The 15656-nt window shown below is 37.4% G+C and overlaps 1 protein-coding gene across 4 annotated transcripts; it reads left to right on the forward strand.

The window, feature by feature from the left end:
• Positions 1–2067: 2067 nt before the first annotated feature.
• Positions 2068–14897, forward strand: LOC122093600. 4 transcript variants are annotated; one of them, XM_042663953.1, is made up of 11 exons: positions 2089–2184; positions 2262–2356; positions 4604–4712; positions 6544–7080; positions 9666–11033; positions 11127–11448; positions 11600–11855; positions 11934–12150; positions 13372–13736; positions 13926–14072; positions 14750–14897. In XM_042663953.1, the coding sequence occupies exons 3-11, from the start codon at positions 4635–4637 to the stop codon at positions 14754–14756; spliced, it is 3297 nt and encodes a 1098-aa protein (XP_042519887.1). In that variant the 5' UTR covers positions 2089–2184; positions 2262–2356; positions 4604–4634; the 3' UTR covers positions 14757–14897. The 4 variants fall into 4 exon arrangements, with proteins under 4 accessions (XP_042519888.1, XP_042519890.1, XP_042519887.1 ...); XM_042663955.1 differs by having other exon boundaries at positions 2302–2356; XM_042663954.1 differs by lacking the exon at positions 2262–2356 and having other exon boundaries at positions 2068–2184.
• Positions 14898–15656: the final 759 nt, after the last annotated feature.

A 15656-nucleotide genomic window follows, 5' to 3' on the forward strand; every position in this document is an offset into this window, starting at 1 on the left:
CTTCACATTCACACCATCACTAAATCTTTACTTTCTATTCGCAAATTCTATATTGATAATGACATTTTCTTTTAATTCATTCGTCTCCTTTCTTTGTCAAGGATTGGCGAAACAAGGCTACTCTACATTCAAGCTCGAGTAAGGGTGGCCTTTATGCCTTCTCAACTGCATCCATCTCTTCTTTGTCTTTCAAAATTGCTAAAAGGACCTCCAATTATAGGAGAGTGATCAGTTGTTCTCTATAACAAGTTTGGTCCTTACTCTCAGTTTATAAATTGATGGCAATACCCATCAGTTGATAACCCTAGCCATCATAAAGGAAAGAGCATACAAGATTAATAGAGAATGTATGAGTGCAAGAGGATCATCACCTTCAAATGATAAGGATCTAAGTACGAGTTTATTATCAAAACTCTAATTGTCATGTTTACACATTCAATGTATTATTCATGTTGATTCCATTGATTAATTCTATCGAGTAACAATTAGGAACTGATCTCTTAGTGAAAATTTATTAGATAATTAAGGTTACGGTTAACCTCATTCTAGATCTGCAGCTATAATATAAAGACGCGTGAATAACTTCAAGATATGCATCCTGCCACCACCTATGATATAATATGAAATACCGTTAACATCTTACTCTGATACACTCAAAATCACCCCGTCTATAGGCATGAGACACGTGGCATTCAAAAGAGCCAACTACAAAGCAAGGGGCTCTCCATCAATTTAAGGTAATTGACCTACAAGGGTAAACAAGACTTTCCCCTCTTTAATGAGATTAGGGCTTCATAATACCTACCCTATAAAAGAGGAAGGAAGAACAAAAGAGAGGAGGTCAATCACTCTCCCTTCTCTCTCCACCTGCTCCCAATTTAATTTTGTTGCCTAACAATTGACTTTGGCATCAGAGAATCCCGGTCGGAGCACCCCTCCGACCCCTCTTATTTTGCGGGTCTCTTCCAAAACCGATGGTCGATTGTTGGTCACAACATATCTTACTAACACCTCTCTGTCCCTCTGAACTTTTTTTTTTCTTTGGTGAATAACATCTCTCTCTTGTAAACGGATCAGGTTCATGTACGAGAATGTTCTCGTACACTCCTGATCCATGGATATAGAATCTATTAAATGAAGAGAGAGAAAATTGATTCTATATCTATAGACCAGAACCGTTCTCGTATATTCTCATACGTGAACATGATCTGCCCTTGTCTGTCTTTCCATGTGCAGGGCGTGTGCGGGGCGTGTGCGAGAAGAATTTTTTGGTTTCACGACAAAATATGGGACCACTACAATCTCATGGTGTGAACTTGCACCCAAAAAGCAAAAACTCTGTTCGTGTGAACACATTAATCACTTAATCGTCTCATATTATTATGGTGCTACGTCTGTTACCCACGTCACTTGCCGACTTAACCCAATGACCCAATTGAGATTAAAACCCGACCCACACCTGCCTGACTGAACATCTACTGGCCTGATCAGATTCTGTGACGACTCTGGCCCAGCAACCTCCCTCTCTCTCTCTCTCTAAAAAGAGACTCCCTCCTTCGCAGGCATTTGAAAATAAAAATTTAAAACACAGTACGAGCGGGTTTGGATTTGGGTTTGGGTTTGGGTTTGGATTAATCGACTTAATAATCATTTCCGATGTGACCCATTAAACGTACACCAATAACCTTTGCTTCTCGTCACCTCCCATGCAAAGGTTTCAACAAGGGGTTCAGAAAATTCTAAGGGTCATAACATTAGAATGGTTATAGAATACTGGGAATGGCCCGCACCACAAGTTTTTTGACGGTTTTGATTTGCTGATTTGGTCCATTCCCAGACAGATGGAATACTAGCCAAAAGGCCGAAGACTGAAGACCCCATTCCCCAGCTCTCTCTCTCTCTCTTGTCCTTTTCAGGTGATAGAGAGAATAAAGGGAGGATAATTTCTGTTCAGTTTCTTATGAGGTTCTCTTCTCTTTGTCCTTCCTTCCTTGGGAGCTAAGAAATCTGTTTCTTTCTCACTTGTTCCTTACTTTTGCATTTGAAACTCTCTATATATTTTGGATACAAAGATGGTGATACTGAAAGTGGTTCTCTGCTTATGTTTAATGCATGGTAGAAGGAAAAGATAGCTGAGAGGAGATAGAGAAGGCTTCATTCACCTAAGTGCTTTACACAAGCCAGGTTTGCCATTTTCACCTCTCTTCTTTACAGTTTAGTAGTTTGATTGATCATGATCATGGGCTGCCCTTTAATTACAGGTCCTCTTCTCTTCTTTGTTATTATTTTGTTTTAACTAAGGTGTTGGGGCCAGCTTAAACCCACATCGACTAATCCTCGGGGAGACTAGCGTAAGGTCCTCATCTCTTCTTTTTCTTAGAATATTATTTAGTAGAGCTGCCGATGATGCTTGATCTGATGAATGAACAGGTTTTAATGGCAATCTAGATCGATGCTAGGGGTGTCATTAGTTCGGTTGGCCCGGTTTCGGTTAGGGTTGAATCGGTTTAGGTGTGGGAATGGTGAAACCGAAACCAAACCAATAAGGATATTTCGGTTTTGCTTCGGTTTCTTGTATCGGTTTGTAATCGTGTTGGTTTCGATTTTTTGACCGCTTTGGGTCTGATTTTTCATACAAAACTATACAAATTTTGATTTTTTTGGTGATTTTTGGGCTGTTTTCAGTTTCTTACCAGTTTGATTCAATTTCGATCAGGTTTTTTAATTCGATTTCAGTTTGATTTTGGGTTCAATCGGTTTTCTGTCTGGGTTCAATCAGCTAAGTCCTGGGTGGTTTTACCTGTTCGGTTTAGTTATTGACACCCCTAATCAATGCTTTTTTTTTAATAAAAAAAGTGTTATTAATAAGAATGTGTATTACACATGGAATTTGAATTACAAACTTAAAGAAGCCATGAAGTGAAAATTGATCAATGAATCCTACACGTCAATGACCACCCCGCATGGCAAGGGAGTCGGTCAAACTGTTTCCTTCCCTTGTTTGAAATTTTGAATTGCTAAATTTTTTGTTTTTTAAATAGTGAAGAAAGTGTTCTATAGAAGCTTAATTTAATTAAATATTAATCCACTAAACGATGATGAGTCCGGAGCAGCTCCACATATGTGGGGAATATCTAATCTCCATATGAGGTGGTAGTAAGTGACTCATGGTCAAGCAAAAATGGGGTACCTCCTCTTCCAAAATGGGGTTTTTTTTTTTTTTTTCCCTTTTTTTTTTTCATTACAAAAGTGACCCACATCTTCTTATTCAACTCAATTCCATGATCATCCTATCTAGTGTAGAATTCATTTCTACACCGATTCTGGAATTTTCTCCCTCTAATTTAGTTCTTTTTATAACTTTTAATCTAAATCTCTTTCCCAAATTTCAAAGGATATCGAAGGCCTTAACCATAATTAGGGGTCTCAATTGATCGGTTCAGTCGATCTGAACCGATCCTTGGTCTGGTAAGAAAATGGTAGGTTTCAGTCCAATTTGGTTTCAAGTTGTATCGGGCTGGGTTAACAAGCTATTATCAGGTTGGTTTGGTTCCGTTAAGTTTCCTTTTTCATAATATATAAAGAAAAAAAAAATTATAAAAACCTAGTTTTATTTATTTATTATTATCGATTTTTTTTGTTGTTATAAGGTTTAATTTGAATTGAATTGGCCAGTTTTGACCGTTCGGACTGATTGGGACCGAATTTTGACACCCCTGTCCATGCTAAATTACTTACACCCAAAAAAAAAATGCTAAACTGCTAATACTTGGTTCTAAGGTAGCATAAATAAAGGTTTTTACCAATAGGGCAACCAAAGTTAATGGTCTCTCCTAAATAAAAGGAAAAAAAACTCTGGTGTAGTTCCACTGGTTCAAAGCTGTTGTATATTAACAAACGTCTTTAGTTTGAGTCTTTCCATGATTGATTTGTTACATGGGTTAGGTATGATTATGTGCAATTGAGGTTTACCTTTGGGCTTGAGCCATAAAATTAGACAGATTCAAGGAATTCAAGTAAATAAAAGAAAAAAAATTCATAATATTTTTTTGGGAGGATGAATCATCATTTTCATCCTCCCATGGGTCATACTAATTACTTTTGCCATTCACTTTGACAATGATTTCTTCCTCTAGCGAATAAAAAAGAAAGTTTCATAATTTATTTTTTGGGAAGATAAAAATCTCATCATCCCATTGTCATAGTAATTACTTTTGCCATTCACTTTAACAATGATTTTTTAGAGCGGTGCATCTTCATGTATGTGAATGTTCCTGATCCGTGGATATAACATCTATCAAATAAGGAGAGAAAAAATATATACCATATCCACAGACTAGGGACGTTCACGTATATTCATGTATTTAAAGATTTACCGGCCTTTTTCTTCCTCGTTTGACATGCAAAACTTGAGAAATAAAGGCATTCCATGATCAGTTTAAGTTCACGTCGCCCTTTGCTCTTCCATCTTCGGCCTCTTCAGTTTCTTCTTAAAGAGTCTGACGCGCGACTCATAAAGCTCAGTTTTCTTTGTTTTTTTTTTTTTCATAAAATCTTTCTAAAGCTCTCTCTCTCTCTCTCTCTCTCTCTCTCTCTACTACAGCTACTGCTGGTTGACACGGTGAGAGCCTAAAATGGCTTCAGATCTCGTGGATTTGGTCTTCTCATGGTCTCTTAGTGATGTACGCAACAACCAACTCTTCAAAGATAAGGTACTGCACTATATGGTACATGCATGTCCATCCACACTCAAAAGTAGGGGTGTCAATAAAACCCAACCCAACCTTAGGTCAGGCTGGGATATCTCAACCCAGGCCCAACCCTGTTGGGTTTATCCCCACCCAATCCAGCCTTGATGAACCTTGATTGGGCCGGGTTTAACCCAATCCAATCCAACCCAATACTATCGATTACTTGGTTGCTTGATCTTGATGCGTTGCAAAGGTCAAAGACCAAAGTTTTCGTATATGTGTAGATTGTGGAAAATGAAAGACCTTTTTCTATAAGTATCCATTAATAATTATTAGCATATTTGTATGATTATATACTTAATAAACATGATTGGGTTGGGTTGAGGTGGGTTGGGTTGAGACCTCAACCCAAGCTGCTGGGTTGAGGTAGGTTGGGTTGAGACCTCAACCCAAGCCCAGCCCAACCCAACCCTACCTCAGGCTGTCTCAACCCAAGCCCAACCCAACCCAACCTAACCTCAGGCCTGAAAATCTCAACCCTAACCCACCCTATGGGCTGAAATCTCAGCCCAAGCCCTGTTTGGGTTGAGGGCAGGCTAGGGCTAGTGCGGGTTGACTGGGCTTTTTTGACACCCCTACTCAAAAGTCATAACAGATTCACAGGCACACACCACCTTATCAAACATGTGGAGAGAGAGAGAGAGAGAGATCTATTGTTACTAGTAATTTTAGAGTTCATACTTCAAACCATGGTTAGTAAGAACCACAATTATACGGGAATGGATATGTACTCAATTGAACGGCAAGATGGCAATAATATTCTTAAAAAATTCGGCATAATAAAACACGTATGGCAACGATACAGTAAGTGTTTAATAGTGCCGCTTTGTAAGAAAAATAAATGGATATATATATATATATATATATTTACCATGAAACATATATATACTTAAAAAAAGAACTTAAAAACCCTCTTTATCATTGGTTGAAATAAATATTAGGGTAAAGAAACATACAAGTAGTATTCATATATCCTCTCTAGGTTTGGATTTTCGATGGGAAGGGATTTAAAGTTTTTATTTTTTAAATAAATAATTATGTTAAAATAAATAATATGGAAAATTACAGAAAAAATATATATAGGAAAGAGAGCGCTACCTCTTGGTGCAGGTACATGTCAGCGGGTGAACGAGCATCTTCAGCAGATGCTCGCGGGGCAGCATGTTCTTTTCACACCCTTTGTGTCTAGGCACAGTTACATGGTAGAGGGTAGTGTTCTTTCTCCCATATATTTATGACTTGGTTTCCACTTGATGTTATGTAGATTTTATTTCCTCTTAATTTTCATTTTTGACAAGCATTCATTCTGAATTCATGAAGCTCATAAGGCTTTACCTTCTAGAAATTAAGCTAAGAGAAGAAGTGTGATATCATATGGATACAACCCATAAAATGAATTTTGTGTTCTACATGTATTCTGTTTTGTGTGTGGTTGCTTAAGCGTTTAAAATTAATTCAATGCTGTACATATCATGTATTTCCTGTAAAGTTTTAATCACTGTTGATGATGAACCATCTTCTTGGAATTGTTGGAGGAGTTAATTTTTTTTTTTTTTAAACTTCTTATTGCAATATATGATGAAGGGTGACAAAAGTCCTCTTGAATGACAATTTTTGTGTGTGTTCCCAAAGCCAAAAGCTTGGAAAAATGTGATTTCTTATCTTATTTCTTCAACTTAGTTACATTTGTTATTTGTGCTCTTGTTTCCTTTTCCTGAACATTTAGATTCACACATTTTTAGTTATCTTCTAATTCAGAAATTGGTAGGATAAACATAACTGCTTTTTACAGGTGAAAGTGATCCCCAAGACATTCTTGTCAGCACAGGATTACTTGGAGTCATACATTTTCCCTCTCATTGAGGAAACACATGCTGCTCTGTATTCAAGCATGATGAACCTGTACCAAGCACCTAAATGTCAAATAGTCCATGTTCAAGAACTATCTAAAGGTCATAAGCCACAGAGAAATTTGTTTTATAACATTGGAGTTTTGAGAGGAGGTGACAGTAAGAATGGTAAAGAAACCTATGAGCCTCAAGTAGGAGATCTTATTGCTCTCTCAGATATAAGACCCATTCGCATTGATGATTTAAAAAGATCTTATCTTCTTGCATTAGTCAATGAAAACAGCTCATTCATCAAAATCCGTTCATCAAAACCCATTGTGTTTGAACAAAGAGTACCACTGCAGAGGAAGAGGGAACCACTTTTTGCTGTTTTTCTGATTAACATGACAACGAATATGCGTATATGGAAAGCATTGCACCCGGAGATGCAAGGGGGAAACATGAATGTTATCAAGGAGGTCTTGTCCACTAATTCCACTGTAAGAAGTCTCTTAACTCCATTACTATGGTTCCTAATGAATTTGTTTATATTTTTAGTTTTCCACATTCATACTTGTACAACATTAGGGATTCATTCTTCAATATAATCCCAATCAGATCAAACAGAACCAGGAGTCTCAGAAAATAGAAAACAGAGCCTTTAAAAGATCTCTCAATCTCATATCATAAGTATGCACCTCAAGGTGAAAGAATATTTGGAAGTCCTTAAAACACAAACACTAAATACCACCATTCCTATGAAACTTCTCTATTAGTTAAAATGGAGTAAACCTATGACAGACAACAAAGGAGAGAAGTCTATTTATTGCTTTGTTTAAAAAAAAAAAAAAAAAAATTCAGGGGCTTTATGTGTTGTGAAGTGTCTTACCTTTGATTTCATTTTTCTTCCCCCTTCTGTCTCTACTTCAAGTTTATATTTCTGCTACTTCTCTGCCATCTGGTGTACTGTTCTTGGCATCAGATGGCTTCTCACCTATTTGTAACCTAACCTGCCTGACCATAAGGATAGCCTAAAAACCACGCAATTCTTGTTGCAGCCCAGAAGAAAATGATCCTTTTCATCAAAACTTCAAATCTGTGGTATGTAAACTGGCCAGTATCCTTTTAAACCATAAAAGAAAAAAGGCGTACCCGGTGCACGAGGCCCCCACATGTGCTAGGTCCGAAGGGGTGAGAAATACGCAGCCTTACCCTGAGAATGTCAAGAGACTGTTTCGACCACTTGATCCCCAGGTTGCAACATTTGTACCTTTACCGTTGGACCAAGCACGTCCCTTAGAAATCTAGTTCTCATATTTAATCTCCTTTAGAAACCCCTTACTCTCCAACCTGATAATTTTCTGCATATATGAAAACCTCTCTTTTCATACCAACATATCTCTAATTTCTAATTGGAAAGTTTATCCACACTTAGTTCTTACTTTGTCCTCTAGTTTTGCGAGAATCCCAGCTATTTCTTAAGACATCACAATAGCCAGGGTGATAGAACAGGCAGAAGGGTTGTAAATTTGTAATTGGCTGGGTTCATCTTCTGCCAGTAGGCCCTGTTGGTCCAGTACATGCACTGTATAGAAAAAAAGTGTGGGGATAGGTGGGGGGTGGGTGGAAGCGTATGTTCTGACCATTGGATAGAGCTGTGTATCTTTAGATTAGCTCCATGTCAAACTTTAGAACATAATCCAATAAATACCCTCTCATGTATGGTCATGCATCCTTATATTTTTTTTATCTGTTCGTGTGTACCCAATGCAACCTCCTCCAGTACTCTAGTTTTTCAAAGCTCTATTTTGCCACTCGGCTATATCCGCTTGGGATGAAACTTGATAAGGCAGTGGTCATTGAGGACTTCTTCCACAGAATCTCAGCCTCGTCTAAATGCCACATTGAAGATATTTGTGGAGTTGAGATAAGTTTATCTCAACAGACTGTTGAGGACACCTTTGGCCATTTATTTAACTAGAAATAATGAGGAAGTACAAGAAATCCAGCCTTACCCCAGACCCAAAGAATCAAGATGACATTCACACTCAAAGCAAAACAACCACAACAATTTCAGACTTACTCTCCACTATTATTAGAGAAACAAGTTCCTAATCCTTTGCCTTGAGAAACAAGATTAAGACTCCAGGAAAATCATGAAACAAACAAACAAACTTATCAAGCTCCTTGCAAAGGGTATATAAATCCAGAGTGAACACCTTAATAGCTGAAGCTTCCATTTAACAATCAGTTGACATAATAAGGCATCTGAGAAATTCCTCCTTGAGATGGGAAAATTTGGAAAATCATGGAATCAACTGTTCTAACTGAGATCTCACTTAAAATAGAAGCTGGAAGAATATCTTTGGCCATACCATGTGACAGCTTATAAGCCTCCCCATAAAACAAATAGAGCCTCTGAAAGATTGAATGATACCCAGCTACAGGGAATCAATTTTTGGAGCTAAAACAATGACAATGACAAACTTTCTGGCTTACACTCACTCCATAAATATATGGATATGGTTCTCCAATTGATTGAACTGGAAGCACTCAATATAAAAGGGCTTAAGATTGGTTGATATTGCCTAGTAACCCTTAGGTCCAAGCTTCAGTTGATTGGCAAATACAACACAGATTGGATCAGGATTTGGTGGGACTAATCCATGATCCTATCTCGGTCCCTTGTTTGGTCATCTGTTTCCCTAAGCCATGTATTGTTAACACTGGACTTAGCAACCCCATTCTCAATCACTACCAAAAGGCCCAACATTTAGTTTTCTCTGCATCATGCATATAAAATGAACTTTGAAACACCCTACTAAGATTTGATAAAGGCAAAGCTCTTCGCAATAAAACAAGTCTCAATAATCAAATTGGTCCACATGCCACAAAATCAAATGGGGATAAGAATGAATTGCTTTTGAATTTCTAGAGAGTAGAAAGCCACATTATCCAAGAGATTTTGAGGATGTCCCATGTTTTGTACTTGTTTTGGTATAGGTTCATGTGTGGGATCTCACACCTGAAGTAAAAAAAAGCTATGATGCACTGTTAATTTTGTTTATATCCTTTTTAATGATAGGTCGGGGTTGATTGTTATCGCTGCAAGTTGCCACAAGATGACAGTATCCCAGATCTTCAAACCTTCAACCTCAATGAATCACAGACTGACGCAGTGGTAAGATCCATTGCTACTAAGAGTTGCAACCACAAGAGTTCAGTGAAGCTTATTTGGGGCCCTCCAGGTACTGGGAAGACAAAGACGGTTGGCACCTTGCTCTGGGTACTTCTAAGAATGAAATGCAGAACCCTCACATGTACACCAACCAATACTGCCTTAGTGGAAGTCACATCACGCCTCCTGAAGTTGGTTAAGGAGTCACCTCAGCATCACAATTATGGCTTGGGAGGTATAGTGTTATATGGTAATAAGGAGCGAATGAAGATTAATGATCATCAAGACCTTCATGATGTCTTTTTGGATTATCGAGCCACTAAGCTTGCAAAGTGCTTTGCTCCATCCTCAGGGTGGAATCACCAACTAAAGTCCATGATATCCTTTCTTGAAGATCCTCGTACTGAGTATATTTCTTATTTGCAGGAGAAAAATAAGGCAAAGGAGGGTATTTCTCAAAATGATGAGAAAAAAGATGACAAAAGCAAAAAAGAAAAAGAGGAGGATATTCCTGAGAAGTTGAAAGGAAAAACCATGGAAGAAATGAAGGAAAAAGTTATTACAAACTTAAAAGAAGAGAAAAACAAAAAAATATCACATGATGAGATTCTTGCTCAGGACTGTAAAAAGCAATTGAATTGCCTGAAACCAGAGGATCCTTCTGAAACCAAGAAAACAGAAGGGAATGAGGATGAAAAGAAAGATGTTTTGACAATTGAGGAGTTTATGAAGAAAAGATTCACTCATATTTGGATGGACCTTAAGTCACTTATTATTACTTTGTGTATACACCTACCTACATCCTTCATTTCAGTGAGAGTAGGAGACCACATGAGTAAAGCTCGCCATATGCTTGAATCTCTTGGAACTCTGTTACATGGATCGGTTTCTGATGAAGACCTGAAGTGTGTCTTTTTTTATTCTGAAAATTTAAAGACTACATTTGGTGACTCCAATACACTCTTGCTTGATATGACCAAAAATCAGTGCCTTCAGATTCTCAAGACACTTAATGAAGAATTTTCAGTTCCTAAATATATGAATATACATTCGATAAGGAATTTCTGTTTGCAACATGCTTACCTGATTTTCTGCACTGCTGCAAGCTCAACTAAGTTGCAAACAGATAAGATGACACCATTGGAGTTGTTGGTTATTGATGAAGCAGCACAGCTTAAAGAATGTGAATCAGCCATTCCCCTCCAACTCCCTGGTGTCCGGCATGCCATTCTCATAGGTGATGAACAGCAACTACCAGCAATGGTTCAAAGCAAGGTTGGAATTTCCTCTTTCTTTTCACTACATTTTGTACTTTTTTTTCCTATTATGTGTAGTTGTCTCTGATTGGGGACCTTACACATTTGTTAGATTTCGGAGGAGGCTGGATTTGGAAGAAGTCTGTTTGAAAGGTTGGTATCATTGGGACACAAGAAGCACCTTCTCAATACCCAGTATAGAATGCACCCATCAATAAGCTTATTCCCAAACACAGAATTCTATGGAAAACAGATTTTGGATGCTCCAAAAGTCAAAGAAGGAAGCCATGAAAGACACTTCCTTCGAGGTAATATGTATGGGCCCTATTCATTTATAAATGTCGCTTATGGAAGGGAGGAAAATGATGGGCATGGAAGGAAAAACATGGTGGAGGTAGCAGTGGTTTCTGCGATTGTGAAAAGCCTCTTCGAAGGTATATTTTACCCTTGATTCTTTGAATGCTTTCCTTTGAACTGATTTTTTTTTTTTTTCTTTCTTTTACCTAATGATCAGAGAAGCTCATTCTTTTATATGGACATACTATGTGAACACACATGTACATGACCCATTTTTCACTGTTACAGAATCAGTTGCTTCAAGGCAGAAGCTTAGTGTTGGTGTAATATCCCCATACAAGGCTCAAGTTTTTGCGATTACAGAGAAACTTGGAGGCACATATGATAATTACAATGACTTCTCTGTGAGTGTTCGGACTGTTGATGGGTTTCAAGGTGGCGAGGAGGATGTAATAATAGTCTCTACTGTCAGGTCTAATGAGGAAGGATCGGTGGGTTTCCTTGACAAACTTCAGCGTACAAATGTAGCATTGACCAGGGCAAGGTACAAGAATATAGAATATATCTTTGTTACTAATGTTTAACTCTTTCGATTTACTAGTCTTGGTTACTATAATTTCAGGTACTGCCTCTGGGTATTTGGGAATGCTCAAACTTTAATCAAAAGTGATTACATTTGGAGGAAACTAGTCCTTGATGCACAGGATCGGGGGTGTTTCTTTGATGCTGATAAGGACAAGAGCTTGAACGAAGCAATAATTTCTTGTCTGGTTGAACTTGGTGAATTTGACAAGCTACTTAATTTGGATTCTCTACTGTTTGATGGAGCGAGGTGGAAGGTATGCTACTTGGCTTTGTTGTGGTCCATCTTGGCTTACCCATCTTGATTTATAATTTTAGATACTGCATAACCCTGTTAATGGAATTATCTTTTGAAAGAACATCTTTTGTGCTTGGGCAAAACTTTTCAGCTCAAATATCGTCAGATGGGTCACAAATTTTGGGGACGTGTAGACCCCAAGGTCCCTCGCTTACATGTTTAAATTGAGCTAAAATAAAGTTTGGAAGTGGCAAAATAGTACTCTGAAAAATTAGGACCATATGAGAATGCACACTTGTGGTCAGAGTACCATAGGCGTACATAGACATACGTGGGGTTATTTGATTGAATTTGAGTCTGAACTTAACACATGGCTAATACAGTCCATGTACTCTTTATCCACTGCTCCAAATAGTGACATCATCTGTCCACGTGGCATGATGAGGGTGGGCCATTTTGATAAACTTATCAAAGTTGAACAGAATTTTTCCGTTTGTATTTTCCGTTTTAATGTATCTACTTAAGTATGCTTGCATTCTTTGGTTTTGTTATTTAATTCAATTGAATATCCAATGAATGGAAAAAATTTCTTGTTTCATGACTAGAGAGTATTCAAAGTGTAAATATCCAATTTCAAACCATGATAAGAAAATGTGACAAGGCATATAGAGTTGAGTATAATTGGAACAGGGAAGTTTTTACTCCAATTTTGCCTTCTCTGAGAGTCTGAGGAGGAATTTGTGAAATCAAATGTCAACTTTCCTGGATATTGATTACCATCTCTAATAATTTTTTAAATTTCATTGACTGTAAAACCATGAAATTATCAAGCAGTGTGACTGGGAGAAGCCATTTCATTGATTAATGTGTAGTTTTGTTTATGATGTTTGTTAGTTCCAGGTCTTAATAAATATTCACTACAATTATTTACCTTCTTTTTTTTTTTTTTTTTTCTTATTAACTTAGGAAAAGTCTTGTGTCTTCAGATGAGCTGTTTAGGAATATAATTTTCTGCTGGATGTAGTCTCATCCTTGTGCCTTTAAATAAAGAGCCTGTTATTACAACAAAAAATGAACATTCTGTCACCAGAAAAAACAGTTTCACAATCTGAGTTTAATGAGATTTTAATTTAGAACTGCTCTTTTCCTCTTGTCCTCTTGTCCTCTTTTCCTTCTTTAGTAATAGCATCTCACTCTCTCCAAAAAGATAACAAGTTTGATTTAAATTAATGTTCAACAGGTTTTCTTCAGCAATGATTTCTGGAAATCAATGGCTAAAATAAGAAGGATTGAGACTCAGAAAGAAGTGATTGCTAAATTTATGAAGCTTGCAAGTGGATGGCGTCATCCCGGGAAGCAGGAAGATCTATACTTAACGGATGGCATTTCCTCTGAGCTGCTGGAAGTATACAAGGTTGATGAGTTGTTCAATCTAGTCTGGACTGTTGATGTTCTCAGAGAAAATTTCAATTGCATCCAAGTCTTGAAATTTTGGGATGTTTTACCATTGCAAGAGATACCAAAACTAGCAAAGCGAGTGGATGTTTTCCTTGAGAATTATAAAGTAGACGATATTAACCGCTGCAAGTTCAAATGTTCTGAAGGGTAATTACATGATCATTCTCCTTAACATGTATTTTTTAAATATTTTAAGATCAAAATGTGTCTAATGATATGGGCAAATCAAAATAATGTTCATATGGTGTGACCATAGTTTAATTGGTTTTTGTATAATACCACTATCTGAATGTTATATGGACCAAAAATATCATGTTTTCTACTTTGGTTCACTAGGGAGTTGGAAGTTCCAATGAGTTGGGAAATCTCAAGTGCTGCAACTTTTGAGGACCAATACAATCCAGAACCTCTGCAATATTTGTCAAGTCGTTTCGATTCACTCCATCTGGGGAAGGAACCAAATGCATCAGCACCAGAAAATGGGTGAGTTATTTAAATTTGATGTGTTATTCATACATTGATCAATATTTTGTCAAAGATTATTGTGAAGTAGATTAAGATGTCTATGATTTCTTGTGAATTGAAAAATGCCCTCAATTACTAGTTCTTCAGTAGGCAACTATACAATAATATTATTGTGATAGGTCATCTCTGGAAAACTGTTTGATCAGTTCAACCAACTCAAATCTTTCTGAGTAGCCTGGTCATCTTGTTCAGTAGGAGCCCAAAATTCTTCTTGTTCAGTAGAAGCCCAAAATTTTAGTTTCTGGACAATAGTCTAAGGCTTTTATTTCTGTTCAGTTGGGTCACATGGTACATCTTCTGTAGTTAAAATAGCTAAAGATTTATTTTGATGGTTTTAGTTTACTACAAATAACTGATAATTCTTGACCATTGGATACCAATGATGGAAACTAAACCTACTATTTGGCTGAAACTACAAAAATGAAGCAAAGAAGGAGCCATACAGAGCTTCTGAAATCATAAGCCTCTCTTTGGCAAGGAATGTGATACTGGCTTTTAGGTATTAGATTTGATATTTTTGAGTTTAAACCTTCTGGGAGGACTAAGTATTTACAGATTTTCCTTTCTTTGAATTCGAGTAGAATGTAAAACATCGCTGATATAATGCTCAGGCCTGTTGTGCTTGTTGAATGCAGGGATTAGAGTTGGTGGCTCAATATGCCTACGCATTTCCAGAAGGCTACTACATACATCCAGCTTAAAGAAGAATTTTGAAAGTATCTAAAATCCTTCTCCTGCAAACATTTTCTAAGACATCTCTCCTATTTGATTGGATTTTGCTACTGATAAGATAGAAAGAAATGCCACAGTCATGGTTTTAAGTATCGGTGCGTATCGTGCCGTATCGGTAGGCATCGGCACGATACATACCGATACGCTACGGGGAATTTTGGGCCCCCTTTTACGTATCGCTGTATCGTGAGTATCGTACCGTACCGTATCGGTACCGATACGTACGATACTCTACGATACGAACTTTTGAAAATCTGAAAATTCCCGAGAGTATCGGTACGTATCGGTACCGTATCGTTATGTATCGACCGTATCGTGAAGTATCGAGCCGTATCGTACTGTATCGGTACCGTATTGGTACGTATCGACTGAAAATATGAAAATTCCCGTGAATGTGCCTTTTATTGTTTGAACAAACACTTCAAACTCTCACCAATAGTTTTCTATATTTCTCTTCTTTCTTCCCCTTTGATTCACACACCTTTTTGGAGACTCAAATGGTAGATTGAAAGAAACATTGTCGAAGTGAATGGTTCAAAGAAGGAGAAAAACATAGTCCAAGAAGAACCTTGAACTTGAAAGTTGAAAATTTTGAATAGTAAGTTCTTAAATCTTTACTCACTTTTTTCAATTTTAACCTTAGATTTTCAAGTTTTTTTTACAAATCTAAGGTTCATCATAGGGGTGTCAACCGGTCGGGTCGGTTCGGTTTCGATCGGGCTTAATCGGGCTTAAAGACTTTCAAAGGCTACACCGTGTCCGCCCATTTAACTAATCGGGCTTAGTTATTAAGGGCATGGTACACTTTAT

This window comes from Macadamia integrifolia, chromosome 11 (genome assembly GCF_013358625.1).
Source record: "Macadamia integrifolia cultivar HAES 741 chromosome 11, SCU_Mint_v3, whole genome shotgun sequence".
NCBI classification, from domain to species: Eukaryota; Viridiplantae; Streptophyta; class Magnoliopsida; order Proteales; family Proteaceae; genus Macadamia; species Macadamia integrifolia.